The sequence below is a fragment of the Tachyglossus aculeatus genome, chromosome 17, assembly GCF_015852505.1.
Source record: "Tachyglossus aculeatus isolate mTacAcu1 chromosome 17, mTacAcu1.pri, whole genome shotgun sequence".
NCBI lineage: Eukaryota > Metazoa > Chordata > Mammalia > Monotremata > Tachyglossidae > Tachyglossus > Tachyglossus aculeatus.
The window spans coordinates 49,156,519-49,178,774 of NC_052082.1; the positions used below are offsets into that span (position 1 = coordinate 49,156,519).

The 22,256-nt window shown below is 56.9% G+C and overlaps 1 protein-coding gene across 5 annotated transcripts; it reads right to left on the minus strand.

The window, feature by feature from the left end:
- Positions 1-233: 233 nt before the first annotated feature.
- FLOT2 (flotillin 2) lies at positions 234-21,604 on the minus strand. Of its 5 annotated transcripts, none has more exons than XM_038759836.1 (11): positions 21,501-21,604; positions 13,509-13,590; positions 6,056-6,146; positions 4,510-4,633; positions 3,557-3,675; positions 3,319-3,432; positions 3,079-3,198; positions 2,598-2,812; positions 1,290-1,473; positions 582-731; positions 234-418 (listed from the first exon to the last, which is right to left on the minus strand). In XM_038759836.1, the coding sequence occupies exons 1-11, from the start codon at positions 21,547-21,549 to the stop codon at positions 380-382; spliced, it is 1,287 nt and encodes a 428-aa protein (XP_038615764.1). In that variant the 5' UTR covers positions 21,550-21,604; the 3' UTR covers positions 234-379. The 5 variants fall into 5 exon arrangements, with proteins under 5 accessions (XP_038615764.1, XP_038615765.1, XP_038615766.1 ...); XM_038759837.1 differs by lacking the exon at positions 6,056-6,146 and adding an exon at positions 9,753-9,843; XM_038759838.1 differs by lacking the exon at positions 13,509-13,590 and having other exon boundaries at positions 21,501-21,541.
- Between the last annotated feature and the right edge of the window lie 652 nt (positions 21,605-22,256).

Below are 22,256 nucleotides of genomic sequence, written 5' to 3' on the forward strand. Positions count from 1 at the left end.
GACAGAGACACGGTGGTGGGGGGGGAGAGGGAGAAGAGAAAGAGACGGAGTCAACTGAAGAGAGGGGAGAAGAGGAAGAGAATCACAGAGGGAAGAGGAAGGACAGAGGAAGGAGAAAAAAGGCGCGCAGAGACGGTCAGGGACGGAGGGAGAGACGGAGCGAGGAAGCGAGCTGGAGAAAGAAGGAAAGGCATGAGAGAAGAGGGTGGCGGCAAAAACCAGACACAGACTGATTGGACATGCAGCTTCTGGTCCTACAAAATAAGGCACCAGAGAGAAAGTCAGAGTCCGAATCCGACTGCCCACGCCCCGGCCGGAGAGACGGGCCTCGGAGCGGGGAGGCGGGAGATGGAAGAAGTTGGGTGTCCTTGGCTGGCTCTCACACCTGCACCCCTGTGGCCTTCTGGATGAGGGGGATCTGCGGGAGACGACAGAGAGCCCACAGTGAGGGGGTCCCCCGCTGCTCGCCTCCCCCATCCGGATCGCGCCCGGGAACGGCCGCCACGCCTCCCCCACGTCCCCCGGTCTCGGGCCGGCTACACCGGGCTCCCGCCGGGGGGCCGGGGCCGCCGGACGCTGACCTTAGTCAGGTCCACTCCCGTGAGCGCGTGCACGGAGGCGGGGAGCTCTGCCAGCAGGCGGTTCACTTCTGTTGTCACTTTGTTGTTGTCGCCGCTCAGGACCACGATCTCGTCTACTTTGGTCAGCGGCGCGGCCACTTGGGCGGCGATCTGTAGGGGCGGGCGGAGGAAGGGGAGGACTGGGGGTGGGCCACCCACTGCCAGCCACCCTCTTGGGGCTGGGCTCCCCTCCCCACCCCCGTCGTCGGAGCTGGCCCTCCTTCCCTTCGGCCTCCCTCTGCTCCCCTCTGGCTGCGTCCCATCCCTCTCTCCCACTGCCGAGTTTTCTGGGGCCATCAGGTCCCTCTCGATGATCTGGGCGGGCTCCCCCTCAACTCCCCGGCCCCCAGAGGGACAGTCCATCACCCCCTGGCAGGGTGGCCCGGGTCTGGCCCGCTCCCTCCCGGTCCGGCCAACTGGGAAGACCTTCCCGACACATGCCTTGGGGCCCCGTGGCTTCAGACCCAGGCCTCATCTGAAGGCCTCCTGGGACAGAGGATGAAGCTGGAGGCTCTGGGCCCTGAGGCCACTGGCCATGGACAAGCCGGCGCATCCTCTGCTGGCCACTTCGCCCTCCGACCCGGGCCCTTCCAGGCACCAGAAGGTCCGTCTGCACCCCCGAGGGAGCGGTGGGGGGCTGGGCTGGGGTGGGTTGGACCCTCCTCTCACCTGGGGCAGGGCTTCCAGCACCAGGGCCATCTTGGCCGCGTCCCCGTACTTCCGATACGCCTCCGCCTTCAGCTTCATCCGCTCGGCCTCCGCCTTACCCATCGCCTCGATCACGGAAGCCTCCGCTTCCCCCAGCTTGCGGATCTTCTCGGCCTCCGCCTGGGCCAGGAGGACCTGCTTCACCCTGACAGAACCCAAACCCCCAGCATTAGCTCGGGGAGGGGAATGACAGAGCAGCCAAGTACGGGGGGCAGCCTGGATCGGAGAGCGGAGGAGTGCTAGGGTTTGGGCTTTGACCTGCTGGGCAACTCCTAAGGATTAAACAGTTGGCTGAAGAGATGGGTTAGGAGCAGGTAATCGAAAACTGCTGAAAACACTTGTGTTTCCAGGCATTCTAGCTCTCCAATAATTGCTTCATTTCCTTTTTTTTCTTTATGGTGTTAAGCAGTTACTAAGGGCCACGCACCCTATTCGGCCCCGGGATGGATACAAAGTTAACCAAGTTGGACACAGTCCACGTCCCACATGGGGCTCACAGTCTTAATCCCCTATTTTACAGCTGAGGTAACTGAGGCCCAGAGAAGTGAAGTGACTTGCCCAAGATCATACAGTGGACAAATGGAGGAACGGGGATTAGAACCCAAGTCCTTCCGATTCCTAGGGCTGTGCTCTAGCCTTTAGGCCACTCTGCTTCTCCTTTGATAGTCGGCACACTCCTGGGTGTCAGGGCGTCTCTTCTGACCTAGGCCTTGCCACGTTGGGTGCCACCATATATGCATAATAATGACACTGACGGTAGTGTGTGGTCGGCGCTCTCCAAGTGCCAGATACTGTGCAAAACACTGGGGCAGGCCCACGATAATCAGGTTGGACACCATCCCCACCCCATCTGGGGTTGGCAGTCTAAAAGGTGGGCCCATCCCTGAGTTGAATTCCCAGATGGCGAATTCTCAGATGGCGGTGTCCCCTAAGCCTGGGACCCCAGGAGACGACGGGTCTAGGAGCCAGGGAAACTCGACTACCAGAGAATTGTGGCATCATCTGTGTCCACGGGCAGCCTCACCCGCCCGGGCTGAGGATGGGAAATCAAGGGCCGTGTGGAGCCCCTCTCATCTCCTTGCTTTCCGGCCAGCTCCCCGGCCTCGGCGGGGGGTGGTCTTCCCGCCTCCAGGGCCCGGGCTCCCCCGGGAGTGGGTGGCAGCCGGCTCTGCCCCGAAACCCGGAGCCCAGCGAGGAGGGGAGGGTGGTGTCCCCCCTCGGGGCATCCCCTCCCGCCGGCCCGCCCACCGCCGCCGGCCGGAGCCTTACTTCTCGCCCTCGGCGATCTGCTGTATACGGTGAGCCTCAGCCTCGGCGGGCTGTCTCACGGTGGCAATCAGCTCCTTGTCCATGCGGATTATCTCCTGCTCTTCCACGGCGATCTGCTTCTTGCGCTGCACCACCTCGATCTCGATCTCCTCTTGGCGGATCTTCTGCTGCTCCCGGGCCCCCTGCAGCTCGTATGCCAACTGGGCCTCGGCCGTCTGGGGGAGCGGCGGGGGGCTGTGAGCCGGGCACCCATCCGTGCCCGTTGGCAGGGGGGAGGGAACACCCCAGGATCTTCCCTACCGCTTCCTGCTGGGGTCCTGCGGCCTCCGGTCACCCCTTCTCCCCGCTCTAGAGTTCCTCCTCGGCACCGGGCAACCCCTGGGGGCCTCCTTGGCCCCACTCCCATGGCTTCCTGCGGTGCCCCACCGCCACACCAGGCAGTGCCCCGTGCCCCCTCTGCCACCCCAGGGGCCCGTCTCACCTTGACGTTCACCTCCTCGCTGAAGGCCGACTTCTGCAGCTCAAAGGCCCGTTTGGAGTCGGCGATCTTGGTGTCGGCCTGGAACTTGACGTCCAGCATCTCCCGCTTGCACTCGGCCTCCTGGGGAAGTCAGAAGGCTGGTGAGCCCCTCACCGAGGCCATAGACATTCTGCAAGGCCCTCCCCCCCCGCAACCCCCGCCCTCTAGCCAGGGCCCGTGGCCCTCGCAGGCCGGCCGTACCTTGATGCCCGCGTCCCGCTCGGCCTCGGCCACCCCGATGTCGGCGTCTCTCTGCACCACGGCCGTCTGTGTCTTTCCCAGAGAACTCAGGTATTCCACCTTATCGTAGACATCCTGTCGGGGACAGGGGGACCGGGAAGGGAGAGGTTGGAGAGGCTCAGGAGCCCGGTTCCAGGGGGCTGGAGACATTTTGGTGGTGGTGGGGGTGCTCCGCTCTCCGCGGCGGGACCCGTGGTACCTTGATGGTGAAGCTCAGGATCTCGATGCCCATGCGGCCCACATCCGGGGCGGCCACCTCCCTCACCAGCTTGGCAAACTGGTCCCGGTCCTGGTAGATCTGCTCCACGGTCAAGGTTCCTGGCGGGAGGGCAGATGGGAGGGGAACGGGGTCACCTCTCCTTGGGAGGGTGGGGGTCTCGCTGGCTCTGCGATAAGGTGGGGACCCCCAGCCCCTCTGGGCTGGAGGGGAAACCCACTTGGGTGGTCGGGGGGAAAGCTCGTGTTCGCCTGGGCCAGGCCAGCTCTCTGGGACTTGCTGGTCCCCTGGGAAAACCGGGGCAAGGAAGAGGAGGAAGGAGACAGGAAACAGCTTTGGGCTCTTTGGAAGAGGGAAGTTCAGGGGGCTACAAGAAACGGTGTGGCTTAGAGGAAAGTGCTCAAGACTGGGAGTCAGAAGTCCCGCCTCTGCCACCTCTCTGCTGAGTAACCTCGGGCAAGTTCCTGAACTTCTCTGTGCTCAGTTACCTCATCTGTAAAATGGGGATTACATCCCTCTTCCTCCGATTTAGACTGTGAGCCCCTTGAGGGATAGGGACTGTGTCTGACCAGACGATCTTGCATCTGCTCCAGGACTTAGTACGGTGATACCACAATTATTATTACTATTCCCCCCTAGCCTGGAAAAATGGAGAAGTGGGGGGATTGCGGGGGGGGACTGGGATGGGGGGGAAGGGAACGGGGATGGGGAGGTGGACCTGGGGTGAAGCAAGGCAGAATGAGAGCTCTGAGCAAATAGTCCTTTTTTTCCAATACTGAAAAATGAAGCCCAAACCAACTGTAGGCCCTTCCTGCCAGGCTCAGTTATCCGGTCAGTCTTCCCTCTGCCGTCTCCCTTCTCCTCCGACCCCCCGGCCCTCTCGGGCCTCCGCTGGCCATCAGGGGAGCAGCTAAGAGTCCCCAGGCCCCACGCACCAAGGATGGAGCGCAGGTGTCCTTCCAGCGTCTGCAGGACCACGTTCTTGACATCCTGGACGTTCTTCCCAAGGAACTGCTCGCAGGCCACGGCCAGGAGCTCCTTCTCCGTCATGATCTTCACCTGCAGGCAGGAGAGGGCGGTGGGGTGGGGCGGGGCGGTCCGCAGGCCCACAGCGGGCCGGGGGGAGGGGGGCACCGTAGGGGCAGGGGGCACGCAGCAGAGGCAGAAAAGGTGGTGGCTGTCAGTGTCTCTCCATGGGTGCCAATGGGGCATCCCTCATCCTCCCCTGTTGCAGCGGGGGGAGAAGGAGGAGCCCCATGGGCGTCCCAGGATGGGAACCCCGTGCCAAGCTTCGACCCAATGCCCCCTGGGCCTGCCCATTGTGGACCCACTCTCCCAGCACCTCCCAAGATGCCCCCCTGCCCATTTGCTCTGGTTCCTGGTCCTCGGTTCCTGGCAAGAAAGGATGAGGAGGAGGAAGAAAAGGAGGAGAAAGAGAAGAAGGAGGAGGTGGAGGAGTGGCTTTGGCATCATAAATTAACCAGAGTTGCCAGCTCCTGCCCAGGTTCGTACCGGTCCTTGCCCTAGTGGCCTGGGAGCTGCCCGTTCCCCCACTCCCACCCCCGGATGGGGGGGCTCGGTCTCCTCCCCATTTCTGCCTGGGTAAAGGCCCAAAGTTGGGGTCCCAGCGGGAGCCTCGGCTCCGCTGCCTGTCCATCCACCGTGCCGTGTCCCTGCTGGGCCCTGGGGTCTGGGAGGAGGTCACCCACCCCCTGCTCAGCCACCCCTCCCTGCTCAGGCTCCTGCCCAGGGCCCACCACTGGCCTCCTGCGCCTGCGCTTCTGCAAAATGGGCTCGTGAGAGAGACAGAAGCAGACGGAGAGATGGACAAGGCCGAAAGAGAGCGAGAGAGAAGGAGAGAGACCCACATGGAGTAGGCCAAAATAACACAAAGACCAGTCTAGGAGGAGCCCAGGGCTCACAGGGAGAGTCAGGGACTCGGAAACAGGCAGGAACTGCCCACGGACAGATGCAGACTGAGAGAGAGAGAGAGAGAGCAGGAAGAGGCGGAGGGAAAGAGAGGTTCCCGGAGAGGTCCGAGCAACCCCGCTGTCCCTTGGTCTCTCCCCAGCTCCTCAAACAGCTCCGGGCTCCACGGCCGCCGACCCCTGTGGAAAACGGGCGGTTAGAAGGGCGGGGGCCCCGAGCCTCCATAGTCCTGGCCCCATCTCGGGGCACGCTGCGACTCTGCGGACCCGGGGAGAGAAGGCGCGTTGGGTTAGTCTTCCCAAGTCCCAACCGGCACGTGGGGCTGAGGGGTTGGGGCGGCGAGCAAGCGAGAGGATCAAAGCCGGAGACACGGAGGGCGTGGGGCCGCTCACCTGGGCACCGTGGGACCGAGCCCGGGGCCGGAGTGGAGGAGGCCCAAGGAGACCCCGGCCACGGCCGGGCCGGGCCGGGCGGCTTCCGTCGGCTCCTCCGGTCGAGCGCCCTGGGCCCCCCACCCACTGTCCGCGGGCCGGGAGGGCTGAGGTACCCTACCTGGGCCACGCCAGTCACAGTTAGAGCTACCCCCTCGGCCGTCTCTACATCCTCACACCGGGGCTGTAGCGTCATTATCTCTAGGGAAATCCTGTCAAGAAACGCAAAACAGTTGCATGTGTCCCGTGGGAAGGGACCCCTTGGGGGACGGATGGGAGGGGCCGGCCCGTCCTCCGCGGACCCCCTGCTCCAGCTGGGTAGGGTCAAGGGTCAAGGCCCGAGCGGGGTTGAGAAGACACATTGGAGCCGGGCGGTCGGCGGTCGGCTCCGGGCGGAGGATGCCGGGAACCGGGACCCAACCGGCTCAGGGGGCCGGGAGTCCCAGGGCTGGAGGTGGACGGAGGGGAAAGCACAGGCACAGACAGGCCGGCCCTCCCTGGGGCCCGGGGGGACGTGATGAGCGGGTCAGGTGGGTCCCCCTCGGGCCTTCCCATCACTTAATGATGGCATTTATTAAGCACTTACTATGTGCAAAGCACTGTTCTAAGCGCTGGGGGGGGGTTACAAGGTGATCAGGTTGTCCCACAGTGGGCTCACCGTCTTCATCCCCATTTTCCAGATGAGGTGACTGAGGCCCAGAGAAGTGAAGTGACTTGCCCAAAGTCACCCAGCTGACAAGTGGGTGGAGCTGGGATTTGAACCCATGACCTCTGACTCCAAAGCCCGGGCTCTTTCCACTGAGCCACGCTGCTTCTCTGCACTGCAGCGCGGCTCAGTGGAAAGAGCCCGGGCTTGGGAGCCGGAGATTGCGGGCTCAAATCCTGGCTCTGCCGCTTTGTCAGCTGTGTGACTTTGGGCAAGTCACTTCACTTCTCTGTGCCTCAGTCACCTCATCTGGAAAACGGGGATGAAGACGGGGAGCCCCACGTGGGGCAACCTTGTCTCCTCCCCGGCGCTTAGAACAGTGCTTTGCACATAGTAAGTGCTTAACAAATGCCATTATTATCCAGCGCTCAGTACAGTGCTTTGCACATAGTAAGCGCCCAATAAGTGCCATCGCTATTATTATTGCGACCCCGAGGGCCCGCCAGGGGGCGCCACCCCACCACTAGTCCTTTGAACCGTGGGGCAGCTGGGGCCTGCTGGTCTACCTGGTTGGGGGGGTCATCATCATCATCATCAATCGTATTTATTGAGCGCTTACTATGTGCAGAGCACTGTACTAAGCGCTTGGGAAGTACAAATTGGCAACATCTAGAGACAGTCCCTACCCAACAGTGGGCTCACAGTCTAAAAGGGGGAGACAGAGAACAAAACCAAACATACTAACAAAATAAAATAGAATAGATATGTACAAATAAATTAAATAAATAAATAGAGTAAAAAAATATGTACAAACATATATACATATATACAGGTGCTGTGGGGAAGGATTGGGGTTCACCCTGGCCTCATCCTGGGATCCTTTGCTGCTCTGGACCAAACCGGAGCCCTCGAGGAAGCTCGGATTTGGGGTGACGTTTGGGGGCCTCTCCAAAGCTCCATGGCCTTGGGCAAGTCTCTTCCCTGCCTCTATTTCCTCAACTGTAAAATGGGATTCAACAGCTGTTCTTCCTCTTACTTAGACCGTGAGCCCTGTGTGGGACAGGGACTGTATCCAACCTGATTACCGGATCCCAGTCAGAAACCCCGGGTCCCAGTCCCGGCTCTTCCACTGTCCTGCTCTGTGACCTTGGTCAAGTCACTTAACCTCCCTGGGCCTCAGTTTCCTCATCTGTATAACAGGAATAACAATAATGTCCCTGCTTACCGGGCTTTTGAAAGGTTACCATAAATAATCAATGTTATTAATTATGTGAAGAGAAGCAGGCGTGGCCTAGTGGATAGAGCACAGGCCTCGGAGTCGGAAGGACCTGGGTTCTAATTCCGGCTCTGCCGCTTGTCTGTTGTGTGGCCCTGCGCAAGTCACTTCACTTTTCTGTGGCTCAGTTCCCTCATCTGTAAAATGGGATTAGGACTGTGAGCCCCAGGTGGGACAGGGACTGTGTCCAATCTGATTAGCTCATATCTACCCCAGCGCTTAGTTCAGTGCACCTACTAATCACTTAAATACCTTTTTTTTTTTTAAAGTCACAACCTCCTGGGCCTTGGTTCCTCCCAAACCGAGAGAGAATATAATCATTTGAAGGGTGTCCTGCAGGGAGACTTGTTCAAACGGCTGCCTCCTTGGGAATTAACTCACCCTTCTCATAATAATAATAATAATAATAATAATAATAATAATAATAATAATAATAATGTTGGTATTTGTTAAGCACTTACTATGTGCAAAGCACTGTTCTAAGCGCTGGGGGGATACAAGGTGATCAAGTTGTCCCACATGGGGCTCACAGTCTTCATTCCCATTTTACAGATGAGGTAACTGAGGCTCAGAGAAGTTAAGTGACTTGCCCAAAGTCACACAGCAGACACGTGGCAGAGGTGGGACTTGAACCCATGACCTCTGACTCCAAAGCCCGTGCTCTTTCCAAGACAACATTAAATCACTGGAATGAAAGCCCCATAAATTATATTAATGCCCGTCACCCCCGCTAGACTGTAAGCTCATCGTGGGCAGAAAATGTGTTTGCTAGCTCTGTTGCACTGAACTCTCCCAAGCGCTTAGTACAGAGCTCTGAACATGGTAAGTGCTCGATAAATACCATTGATTGATGATCCACTTTAATCAATACAAGGGCAACCCACCTTCTTAGGGTTCTTAGCCTGTTGGGGCGGCTAATTAACTCATCGTTGCCCTTGTGGGGAAATGTCGAGCAGCGTGGCTCAGTGGAAAAGAGCCCGGGCTTTGGAGTCAGAGGTCATGGGTTCAAATCCCGGCTCTGCCAATTGTCAGCTGTGTGACTTTGGGCAAGTCACTTAACTCCTCTGGGCCTCAGTTACCTCATCTGTAAAATGGGGATTAAGACTGTGAGCCCCCCATGGGACAACCTGCTCACCTTGTAACCTCCCCAGTGCTTAGAACAGCGCTTTGCACATAGTAAGCACTTAATAAATGCCATCATTATTATTATTATTCGGACAGACTGTTGACTTTGACTGAGCAGCCTAGGGTGACAGGGCTGTTGTGGAACTTGGGGAAGCAGTGGATAGAGCACGGGCCTAAGAGTCAGAAGGTCATGAGTCCTAATCCCTACTCCACCACTTATCCACTGTGGGGCCTTGGGCGAGTCACTTCACTTCTCTGAGGCTCAGTTCCCTCGTCTGTAAAATGGGGATGAAGACTGTGAGCCTCCCTGTGGAACAGGGACTGTGTCCAACCCGATTTGCTTGCATCCACCCCAGCGCTTAGTACAGTGGCTGGCCCAGAATACGTGCTCGAACCAATGCCACGGTTGTTAAGTCAGGATCGGGCGGGGGGCTTGTCCGTGCTGTGCTTTCGGGGCCAGCCACCAAGGCCGCCGCTCCCCCCTCCGTCTGCCGGTCCCCGGGACCCCAGCCCGGCCCTCCGCTCCCGCCGCCCCCGTTTCGGTCTCCGCGTCGGGTCCCATCCGCCGGTGGGCCGCGTGGCCGGCTGGGATGGGGGAGGCGAGGCCCTTGACGTCTGCTACCCAAGTGGAGCGGAGCCGGGGTAGGCCGGGCCCTCTGGGGTCCCGCCTGGGACTGTCTTTCTCCGGCGGGATGGAGTCCGAGGGGCCGGGGGGGGAAGGGGAAGAGAGAGGGTTCGACGCAGACGGAGGAAGCGGCTATAGGTCATTACCTGTGCGACCCCTGTCACGTATAGCGGGACCCCCTCCGAAGTCTCAATATTCTCACAGCGACAGAGGATGGTCATGACCTCCAGAGACAGTCTGAGCAGCGGTGGCGGGGGTGGGGGGGTGGGGGGGGACACAGCAAACACACAGCGGTTACCGGAGACACACGGATACTCCATGGCCGGGGGTGGGGGTGGGGGGCGTTCTCCCCACCCGCCCAGAAACCCAAAGCGGGAAGATGTCGGAGGAGAGTGGGGGACAGAGGGAGACGGGCGGCTGGGCCTGGGGCGGGACACCCCACTCGCCCCCCATTTTGTAGCGAGCGCTACCCTCCGTGCCCGACTCAACTCAGGGAGCCTCGCCAAAGCGGTCCTTCGTGGATGGGGGGGCTCGGGCTCTACAGAAGTACCGGGGAAGTGGATGCTGCTGACCCTCACCCAAAATCCTGGGCCGTTCTGCGACCCACTGTCCTGCTGGGAGTGTCTGGTAGAAAGGGTCAGAGAGGTTTCGCCCACTGGGTACTGGGGAGGGGCAGGTGGGTGGGCTGAAGGTGGCGAGGCACAAACTGGCACCTCCTCTGGACTGAACTCATCCCCAAGACAGGAAAGCCCCTCTGCTCCCTTGGACCCCAACCTCTCTTTTCTGCCCTCTGGGAGACTAAAGAATTTAGAATCAATCAATCAGGAGGTATTTACTGAGCGCAGAGCACTGCAGTACGTTTAGCGCTTGGGAGTGTACGAGGCAACAGAGTTGGTAGGTTCGTTCCCCGCCCACCACGAGCTTACAGACTCGAGGAAACCCCAACTCCAGTTACTGAGGCTCAAGGCCCGGAGCATTTAAGGGGTCAGAAGAGTCTGGGGCCTCCATGTCAAAGCCTGGGCGCCTGGAGGTGGGGCTCAATCCTTCTCAGAGGAGCAGCGTGGCTCAGTGGAAAGAGCCCGGACTTGGGAGTCAGAGGTCACGGATTCTAATCCCCACTCCACCACTTGTCAGCTGGGTGACTTTGGGCAAGTCACTTCACTTCTCTGGGCCTCAGTTCCCTCATCTGTAAAATGGGGATTAAGACTGTGAGCCCCACCTGGGACAGATTTGATTACCTTGTATCCCCCCAGTGCTTGGCACACAGTAAGTGCTTAACAAATGCCATCATCATTATTATTATTCTCAAGAGAAAGGAGAAGAATCCACAAATGGGTAGTGGGGGAAGCTGGGCCCGTTTCTCATTCTCTCTCTCTGCGGGGCGGGCCGGAGCCTGTCGGGGGTTGTCTACAAGCAGGTCCACAGGGCGGAATCTGGACAGATGTCCTAGATCAGAATTTCTTTTCGGACCTCCCTCTCTCCCCTCCCACTCCCTAACGCGGCCCAATTCAGGGGTTTCCAGCTGCCAGGGTTTTATACTTGTCAGCTGATGCTGGCTTGTCTTCCCCAGTAGATGTGAGCTCCTTGAGGGCGGGGCTCCCATCACGGGCCTCTGGTGCACGTTGGCCAGACGTCTGGCGTCGAATCCTGGCTATGGTGTGGGCGGCTAGTCCGAGTTAGAGCTGGACTAGAGGTGACCCCCGGGACAGCCGGGTTTGAGTACAATCACCTCCCAGGCCTGGCAGTGCCTCTGGAGGTCCGGGGTGACCCATGTTGGGCCCCAGTCCCCTTTATCTGGAGGAGGGGCTTCTGGACCCAGCCCAGGTCAGCTGGGGTCCGTGGGCTCATTCGGCCCTCACTGGACACGGCCCTGTCTCCCTACCAAAAGCAAGCCTGGCCTGACTGGAGGCTCCGGGCCCTGGACGCGCCTGGCTGGACCTGCCGCCAGCTCCGCACTGCCCTGGGCCGATCCCAGGCTTGGACCGGGCCCATCTGCCCTTCTGGGGGGCCTCCGTGAGGCCGAGCCTCTGCCGGGGGAACCCGGAGAAGGAGGAGCCGGCCAACTGTCCGTCCGACCAGGATAAACTGCAGGCGGGCTGCCCTGGCTTGCAGTCTTCCTGCTCTGACTGCCCTCCAGACGCTTCCCGGTTCAGGTCCAGGGCCCGGGATGTCTGAGAGAAACCCGTGGCGAGGGCTGGGTCTCTGGGGCCGCCCCGCTCCACAGTTTCAGCTCTGGCAAAACCCAGCTCGGCCCCAAGGGCAGGCGAAGGGGTTCTCCGGGGAGGAGATGGGGAAGGTGGGGGCGGAGCCGGGAGCCGAGACCCAGGTGGGGAAGGGCATCGGCAGGAAGGATTCCACTTAGACAGGAGAGTGCACTTCCCGGCTCTTGGTGGGCACCCCCCAAGTGAGGCTGAAAAATCCCTTTTGGAGCAAGACCTGACAGCCGTCTACTTCTTCTCTGACCTCCCCCTCACACCCCTCCCCACCCGCAAACCCGAGCTCCCTCTGCCAGGACTCTACGTTTGTCAGTTGACGCTGGCTCATCTGTCCCAGTGGATGGAAGCTCCCTGAAGGCAGGGATGGAGAGGAGGCCCAGCCGGGAGGTAGAGGGAAGGATGAGGTGGTCTCTGCAAGTCCCTTTGGGCTGGAGAAGCCCTCTGCCCCGCGACTTTGGATTCCCCTTCGACGGCCACCCCCCGGGACACCGTCGGACCTGAGGTTAGGGGGAGGGGGGTGTCAGCGGAGCAACGGCATTGAGATGGAGTGGTGCGGTGCGGGGAGGGTCAGGGCCGACTCCAGGTCCTTTGAGGGTAAGAGCTGCCCAGACTAAATCGAATTCCAGACTTCTTCCAGGAGGTGGGTGGATCCCCAGAGAGAGACCCCCTTGTCCTCTGGGGCAGAGTGGAACCTCTCGGCCCTCCTGGCACACAGTATAAATCCTGAGCGGAGCTGGCGGGGCAGGCAGGGAGGAGAGGAGAGAGACGGAAAATGAAAGCTGGCAGGAAGAATTCTCTGGGGAAGAGGAGGGAGGGAGAGCGGGAGGAGGAGGGAAGGGGCAGGGCACCGCCCCTGGTTTGCAATGGCTTTTCCAAGGCCACCCTGGTGGCCTGGGCCCCGCCAGCTCTGGACACTGACCCAGAAAAGAATCCACCTACACCCCCGTTTGGGAGCCACCCCCCGCCCCCAGCTCCCGGCTTCCCGCGGAGACACACACGTGCACACATACACAGCGACACTCCTCCTTCCCAGACGGCCGCTCAGAGTGGGGGCTGGGAGTGGGGGGCGAGGAGGAGGGGGACGGTGGTGTTAGCAGGAAACCAGCCCGGTTACGGTGTGGTGCCAATTCCCCCTCCCACCACGACCCAGGTGAGTGAGGATCCAGAAGCGCACAGCTCAAAGCATCCACAGGTGGGTGAGGGAGCCTCCGACCGGGGGGCGAGGGTGTCTCTGACAGGCAGGGGGCAAGTGGGTGTTCCTGGGGGAATTCTGCCCAGCGGGCAGGATGGGGAACTCCTTCCATCCTGAACCCAGGACGGGTCCAAAGGCAGAGCCGGATAAGGCTGGAGGATCGACGGGGTGCGGAGGCGGGGGCAGAGAGGAAGCCCTGGGGTGGGGACGCCGGAGAACTGAGCCGGGTTCTAGGGGCCGGAGCAGAGCGGGCCAGGCCTCCCTGGGCCTGAGCCACGCGGCCTCAAGCTGTCTGACTCGGGGCCCAGGCAGCAGGGCCGCGGAGAGGACGGTGACCCGCGCACCTGTTCGGTTCTCCGGCCCCAGACTCGTCCCCCGCCGGGACCAGAGAGGCTCCACGGGCCCGTAGCCGATGGCGGGGTGGGGGGCGGTGGGGTGTGGGGAGCCGCTGCCGTGCAGGGTCCGAGGGAGAGAGCGAGGAGAAGCCCGCCTACCTCTGCGTGTCTGAGACACACCACCAGGCCCAGGCCCAGCCGCCGAACACGTACTGCTTCAAGTCCGAGCCGCAGCAGCCTCCTGGGGAGGGAATGGGGCGGGGGGAAAGCTCGCAGAGAGAACCCCCGCTGGCCTGCGCCCCGGCCAACCCACCCACCCAGCAAACCCGAAGCGGGCCCGTTGTCGGATAGGGACCGTCTGTATCGGCTGCCGATTTGTACCTTCCAAGCGCTTAGTACGACAAATACGACTGAATGAATGGAGGGGCGGAGGGAAGGCGGGACCCAAGGTCCTTCGGCCCATTTTACAGACTGGGGTAATCAATCAATCAATCAATCGTATTTATTGAGCGTTTACTGTGTGCAGAGCACTGTACTAAGCGCTTGGGGAGTACAAGCTGGCAACATATAGAGACAGTCCCTACCCAACAGTGGGCTCACAGTCTAAAAGGGGGAGACAGAACAAAACCAAACATGCTAACAAAATAAAATAAATAGAATAGATATGTACAAGTAAAATAGAGTAATAAATATGTACAAACATATATATAGGTGCTGTGGGGAAGGGAAGGAGGTAATCAATCAATCGTATTTATTGAGCGCTTACTGTGTGCATACAGTAAGTGCTTAATAAATAAGATTGATTGATTGATTGATTGTGGTAAGGGGCGGGCCCAAACAATAATAATGGTGGTATTTGTTTACCGCTTACAATGTGTTAAGCACTGTTCTAAGAACTGGCATAGATAGAAACTAATCACGTTGGACACGGTCCCTGTCCCATACGGATCTCACAGTCTTAATCCCCATTTTACGGATGAGGGAACTGAGGCACAGAGAAGTGAAGTGACTTGCCCCAAGGCACACGGCTGACAAGTGGCAGAGCCGGGATTAGAACCCACAACCTCTGGCTCCCAAGCCCGGGCTCTTTCCACTGAGCCACGCTGCTTGGGGTCTTCTGAGCTTGGCCTGGGCCCCCAGGGTGGGCTAGGAATGGCCAGAAGCAGGAGCTGATGGTGGACAGCCCAGCTTTGCCCTGCCTGTTGAGGAGGAGAGTTGAAGTGATAAAATAGCTGTGGATCTAAGCTCTCCGCCCTCCCTCTTCCTGGCCTCCCCCTCTCCCAGGGGGAAGGGCACTTCCTTCCTCCTTCCTCCTCCTCCTGTCCCTGAGTTCTCCCCCGCCTGCTCTCAGCCTCTCCCATCCAACTCCACCCTCACCCCGCCACCCCTCCCCAAACATATCCCACCCCACCCCACCCGCCACAAATGTGGCTGGCCCCTATCTTTCTCAGCTAGGCCCCGCAGCCGCCCCCACCTTAGCAAGGCTGGCCCCTGTCCCATCACGGGCCGCCCCGCCGGCCCCAGAACCCTTATCTCCAGGGGAAAACCAGGCCAGATTTCTTCCGGTGGGAGGGGGGCAGGAACCAGCAGGCCAGATCAGGCATGTGGTGTCGGGCGGCCGCTTTGCGGGTTGAAAAGGGACAGGGGTTGGACGGCGAGGCTTCCATGGGAGCGACTGAGGTGGGAGTCCTGCACCCTGGGCTGTCGCCATTCACCTGCCCTAACCCTTCAGAGGGCACCGAAGTGGAAGCTGGGGAGATGGCACCGGGAACTCGAGCCCCAGTGGGCAGAATCACCGGGCAGTCGGGGACAGGAGGGGCAGGATGGCCGTCCATCCATCTGTTTGTCCGTCTCTCTCTGTCCGGCCCCGACCCACTCGGGCTGCTCGGCCAGGAGCCCCAGCTGCCCCTGAGGTCTCAGGAGAAGCACTAGGGATCTATCAATCGGTCGATCGATAGTATTTATTGAGTGCTAATTGCGTGCAGAACACTGTACTAAGCGACTGGGAGAGGATGATAGAGCAGAGTTGGTAGGGAGTCCCTAGGGATCTCTCAGCCCTGTGGGAGGGGGAAGGCAGAGCAGGGCACCCGGCAGGCGGGATCAGCCTGTGGCGACCAGCCAGGGCCCCCGGACAGGAGCCCATGGTACCCGCGGGAGACTAACAGGGACTCCTGGAATTCTGAAACTCAAGGGATCCAGGGGGTGGAAGTCCGGCTTGACTGCTGCATCCGCCTCCTCGCTGTTCTCCCGGCCACCAGTCTCTCCCCAACCTCGTCTACACTTCGCTCCTCTGTCCGGATCATTTTCCTGAAACATCATTTTGTACGCTCCTCCCCTCGCCCCGAAAACTACCAGGTGGCCCAGATGATCCGCATGAAGGAGAAACTCCTGACTGCTGACTTGAAAGCACTCAATCTTACCCCCATCTTACCTCCTTCCCTTCCCCACAGCACCTGTATATATGTTTGTACATATTTGTTACTCTATTTATTTTACTTGTCCATATCTATTCTATTTATTTTATTTTGTTAGTATGTTTGGTTTTGTTCTCTGTCTCCCCCTTCTAGACTGTGAGCCCACTGATGGGTAGGGACTGTCTCTAGATGTTGCCAACTTGTACTTCCCAAGCGCTTAGTACAGTGCTCTGCACACAGTAAGCGCTCAATAAATACAATTGATGATGATGACTCAATCAGCTTCCTCCCTTCTCCTTAGCCACTCTTTTCTGCCACTACACCCCAGCTCTCACTTTGTTTCTCACAAGTCAACCTCCTCACTGTGCCTCATTCTCCTCTCTCCATCACTGCCCTCCTGCCCTTCTAAAAATCCATCCTTCTCCGCTGCTCTCCCCATCTTCAAGCCCTTCTATCAATCAATGAAACAACTGTATCATTGAGCACTCGATGTGTGCGGAGCATTGTAATAATAATAATAATGATGATGGCATTTATTAAGCGCTTACTATGTGCAAAGCACTGTTCTAAGCGCTGGGGTAGATACAAGGTAATCTCCTCCCCCTCCCCATCCCCCCCGCCTTACCTCCTTCCCCTCCCCACACCACCTGTATATATGTTTGTACGGATTTATTACTCTATTTATTTTATTTGCACATATCTATTCTATTTATTTTATTAATATGTTTTGTTTTGTTCTCTGTCTCCCCCTTCTAGACTGTGAGCCCACTGTTGGGTAGGGACCGTCTCTATATGTTGCCGACTTGTACTTCCCAAGCTCTTAGTACAGTGCTCTGCACATAGTAAGCGCTCAATAAATATGATTGAATGAATGAAAGGTAATCAAGTTGTCCCACGGGGGGCTCACAGGCTTAATCCCCATTTTCCAGATGAGGTAACTGAGGCCCAGAGAAGTGAAGTGACTTGCCCAAAGTCACACAGCTGACAAGTGGTGGAGCCGGGATTTGAACCCATGACCTCTGACTCCAAAGCCCGGGCTCTTTCCACTGAGCCACGCTGCTCCTCTGTACTAAGCACTTGGGAGAGTACAATATAACAGAGTTGGCAGACATGTTTCCTGCCAACCACGAGTTTATGGCACATCTCCTCCCGGGGGCCTTCCCAGTTAATTACTAATCTATCTAACTGCTTTATTTCTCCTCACAGCCTTCAAAACCACCTAAGTAGTTAAGTTTCACAACCCTGCAAAGCAATATAGCCTAGTGGATAGAGCACAGGGCTGGGAGTCCGAAGGACCTGGATTCTAATCCCAACTCTGCTGTGTGACCTTGGGAAGTCACTTCACTTCTCTGGGCCTCAGTTACCTCATCTGTAAAATGGGAATTAAGACTGTGAGCCCCCCGTGGGACATGGACTGTGTCCAACCTGATTAGCTTTTATCTACCCAGTGCTTAGTACAGTGCCCGGCACATAGTAAGCACTTAACAAATACTACTACAAAGGCAGCGTGGCTCAGTGGAAAGAGCCCGGGCTTTGGAGTCAGAGGTCATGGGTTCAAATCCCGACTCCACCACTTGGCAGCTGTGTGACTTTGGGCAAGTCACTTCACTTCTCTGGGCCTCAGTTCCCTCATCTGAAAAATGGGGATTAAGTCTGTGAGCCCCACGTGGGACAACTTGATTACCTTGTATCTATCCCAGCGCTTACAACAGTGCTTTGCACATAGTAAGCGCTTAATAAATGCCATTATTATTATTATTATTATTATTATTATTATTTATGTCTTCTACTATCTGTCATTTCTTAAAATGTTTGTCACCCCACCCCCCGCCCCAACCCAGACTGTAAACACCCTGGAGGCAGGGGTCATGTATACTTATTTTACTGTACTCTCCCACCTAATAATAACAGAAGTAAGAATGATAATATTCGTTAAACTCTTACTACACATGAAGCACTGTATTAAGCACTGTATCCAGCACTTAGAAAAGTGCTTTGCACATAGTAAGCGCTTAACAAATGCCATCATCATTATTATTATTATTATTATTATTATTATTATTATTATTAAAAGCCGGGGTAGATACAAGGTAATCAGGCCAGATACAGTTCCTATATCTGCTCACAGCCTAGGGAGGAGGGAGAACAGTTATTGAATCCCCACTTTACAGATGAGAAAACTGAGGCACCGCATGAAGCACTGTATTAAGAGCTGGGGTAGATACAAGGTAATCAGGCCAGATACAGTTCCTATATCTGCTCACACTCTAGGGGGGAGGGAGAACAGTTATTGAATCCCCACTTTACAGATGAGAAAACTGAGGCACCGAGAAATTCAGGGATTGGCCTCAGGTCACACAAAGCAGGTAAACGGCAGCACCAGGATCAGAACCCAGGACCTTTAACGTCCAGCCCCATGCTCTTTCCACCCTAATTTTCCCTCCCTTCTTTGTCACCTATACACTTGAGTCCACACCCCCAAGCACTTAAATATTTACCCCACAATCACCCCCACAGCGCTTATATATAAAACATATATATATATATATATATATATATATATATATATATATATATATATGGGGTGTATATATATATATATATATATATATATGTATATGTATATATATATATATATATATAAAGCCTTAGGCTCTGTTGCTTCCCCTACCTGTAACTTCTTTTAACATGTGAATCCCCTGCTAGACCGTAAGCTCCTTGAAGGCAGAGATCACGTCCACCTACTCGACGATACTCTCCCAAGTGCTTGGTACGGCGCTCTGCACACAGGAGGTGCTCAATAAATACCACTGATTGGCTGATTCCCAACTGCTAAGTAGGCACTCAGTAAATACTACTGATGACTGAAGGCCCTGGTGGAGAGAAGTGGGGGCTGTGCCCTTTGACATTAAATGATTAACATGCCTGTCAACATTTAACCTCTCTGACCTTTTTACTTCTGGACAGGGAGCACCAGACCCAAGCCAGGGCAATCACCATAAAGAGATCCTTAAGGATAACTCTTTCCCAGGCCTCCTGGTCAGGCAGCCCTCCCTGACTGATGTTTCTTGTTTTCTGAGCAAACACATCCCTTGCCTGAGAACCTCAGGAGAAGGAAGCCAGAGTAGGGGCGAATCACAGGACACGGGCTCCGAAGCCACACGGTCAGTTTATTCTGGGAGCGGGAGAACGGGGGTGGCAGAGGGGAGGATTTCCCTCCATTAATATTGGGAAATCGATATAGGGATCTATAACGGGATTAATGCCACCTTTCCAAGTCAAGAAGCTCTCCTGCGGAGGGTAGTTGTAGCCTGGAAATTCGGCCGGGGTGCCAGTTCTTAAACTTGCCCACCAGTGGCTCACCCCAGGCAGGGAGAATCAATCAATCAATTGTATTTATTGAGCGCTTACTGTGTGCAGAGCACTGTACTAAGCGCTTGGGAAGTACAAGTTGGAGAATGGCCAACTCCAGGGCACAGTGGCTCAGATACACGCCTCCCCACCTCACCAAGCTTCCTTGCACCCACAGCAATTCCTGCATCTACTAAAGCAGCCTAATGCCCACCCAATCCATCATCCAATAGAACTTATTGAGAGCTTACCAGGTACAGAGCACTGTACTTAGCACTTGGGAGCGTGTAAGACACGATCCCTGCCCTCAGGAAGCTTACAGTCTAACGGGGGAGATATTCCCTTAAATAAGTTACAGAGCGGCTATCCACAAGACCCCTTCACCTCCTGAATCCCAAAGCTGAATCTGAGAAGCCGCGTGGCTCAGTGGGAAAGAGCACGGGTTTTGGAGTCAAGAGGTCATGGGTTCAAATCCCACCCCTACCAAGTGTCAGCTGTGTGACTCGGGCAAGTCACTTAACTTCTCTGTGCCTCAGTTACCTCATCTGTAAAATGGGGATGAAGACTGTGAGTCCCCCGGGGGACAACCTGATCACCTTGTAACCTCCCCAGCGCTTAGGACAGGGCTTTGCACACAGTAAGTGCTTAATAAATGCCATTATTATTATTATTATTAAAGCTCTCTGGCCACCCTAGTGAGACAAAGGGGCCCGAGGATGCGATGTCAAGTTGAAGAAGAGCAAAGGCATCTGGGAAAAGGGACTGTTGAAAGGGGTGGGTGGCGGTGGGGGAGGTTTATACGCTCCTGCCACCCCTGAATCCCGAAGCCCTTTACCGGCGGGTCGGCGTCTCTGAGTGGCGAATTTCCATTAGGAAGTATCTGGCGGCTGGTTTATGACTTCTGAACCCCGTGCCAAGTTCGAGAGGCTGGCACCTGTGAGTGGGAGGGCCCGACATGCTTGATCTTGCCTAATGGGTGATTCCTCCCTGGCCCTGTTGCCTCTCCAGTTGGGAGCTAACGGAATCACCTCCCCGCTACCCAAGGTGGGGCCGGAGAGGTGCTGGGGCTTTCGATCTGGGGTGGGAAGGAGGAGGGGGGTGACTGATCCAGACCTTTTGGATCCTCCCCAAGCTTCCCCAACTCACTGCTGGCAAGCTCGGTTCCCCAAAAACAGGAAGGCCACTGAGGCTCCCCGGATGCTTGCTTCCTGGATACCCTCCTCCCCCACTCCAGGCCCCCGGCTCTGTGGCTGGGGAAGAACACCCCATCGCTCAACTAACTGTCAAGGATTGCAGAAGGGGTAAAAGGGGAGGGCACTGAAGGGACAGGACTAATGAAGACTAGAGAAGCAGCGTGGCTGAGTGGAGAGAACCCGGGCTTCGCAGTCGGAGGTCATGGGCTCAAATCCCGGCTCCGCCACTTGTCAGCTGTGTGACTTTGGGCAAGTCGCTTCATCATCGTCATCAATTGTATTTATTGAGCGCTTACTGTGTGCAGAGCCCTGCACTAAGCGCTTGGGAAGTACAAATTGGCAACATATAGAGACAGTCCCTACCCAACAGTGAGCTCACAGTCTAAAAGCTTCACTTCTCAGGGCCTCAGTTCCCTCATCTGGAAAATGGGGATGAAGCCTGTGAGCCCCCCCGTGGGACAACCTCATCACCCTGTAACCTCCCCAGCGCTTAGAACAACGCTTATTATTATTATTATTATTATTATTAGAGAAGCAGCGTGGCTCAGTGGAAAGCGCCCGGGCTTTGGAGTCAGAGGTCATGGGTTCAAACCCCGGCTCCGCCAACTGTCAGCTGTGTGACTTGGGCAAGTCACTTCACTTCTCTGTGCCTCAGTTACCTCACCTGGAAGATGGGAATTAAGACTGTGGGCCCCCCGCGGGACAACCTGATCACCTTGTAACCTCCCCAGCGTTTAAGAACAGTGCTTTGCACATAGTAAACGCTTAATAAATGCCATCACCATCATTATTATTATTACGGATGATGAGGCCCAGAATATTATTTATTCTGATGACGCCTGTCCACATGTTTTGTTGTCTGCCTCCCCCCTCGAGACTGCGGGGCCGTTGTTGGGTAGGGACCGTCTATGTTGATAATTTGGGCTTCCCAAGCGCTTAGGCCAGTGCTCTGCACACATAAATAGGGCTGAACGAATGAACGAGGCCCGCGGCGCTCAATAAATACGATCGATCGATTGGGTCGGGGGGTGCGTGGGGGGCTTCCCGGGGCGGCGCCCATCCTAACGCCGTCTCCGTGGGTACCGGGATGCTGGTCCTTGTGGTTGCCAGGGGCAACAAGCAGGCTGGGAGGGGATGCCCAGGGGCCTCCCTCCTGCCCAGGCTGCGGCCCTCCCTTCCCTTCGCCCTCTCACCTGACACCACCAGCGCCTCGTTGGGCCCCACGGTGTGGCAGTTGCCCATGGTGCTCGGCTGGGAGGGGGAGGAGGATGAGGAGGTGAGGAGGAGAGGATGAGAAGATGAGGGTGACAGCTCCTGCCCTGCCCAGCCTCTCCCGGCAGCCCCCGCGCCCCCCACCGGAAGTGACGCCGGAAGTGCGGCCCGAGAGCCGGCGGCGGGCGGCCCCGGCCGCCATGTTGAGTGAGGCGTTACCTCAGAGGCCTCCTCCCCCACCCACTTTGCCTCTCACTTCATTCATTCAATCAATCAATCAGTCGTATTTATTGAGCGCTTACTGTGTGCAGAGCACTGGACTAAGCGCTTGGGAAGTACAAGATGGCAACATATGGGCACAGTCCCTACCCAACAGTGGGCTCACGGTCTGGAAGGGGGAGAACAAAACCAAACACACTAACAAAATAAATAGAATAGGTATGTACAAGTAAGATAAATAAATAAATAGAGTAATAGAGTAATAAATATTCAATCAATCAATCCTATTTATTGAGCACTTACTGTGTGCGGAGCACTGGACGAAGCCCTTGGGAAGTCCAAGTTGGCAACATAGAGAGACAGTCCCTACCCAACAGTGGGCTCACGGTCTAGAAGGGGGAGACAGTCAATCAATCAATTGTATTTATTGAGCACTTACTGTGTGCAGAGCACTGGACGAAGCCCTTGGGAAGTCCAAGTTGGCAACATAGAGAGACAGTCCCTACCCAACAGTGGGC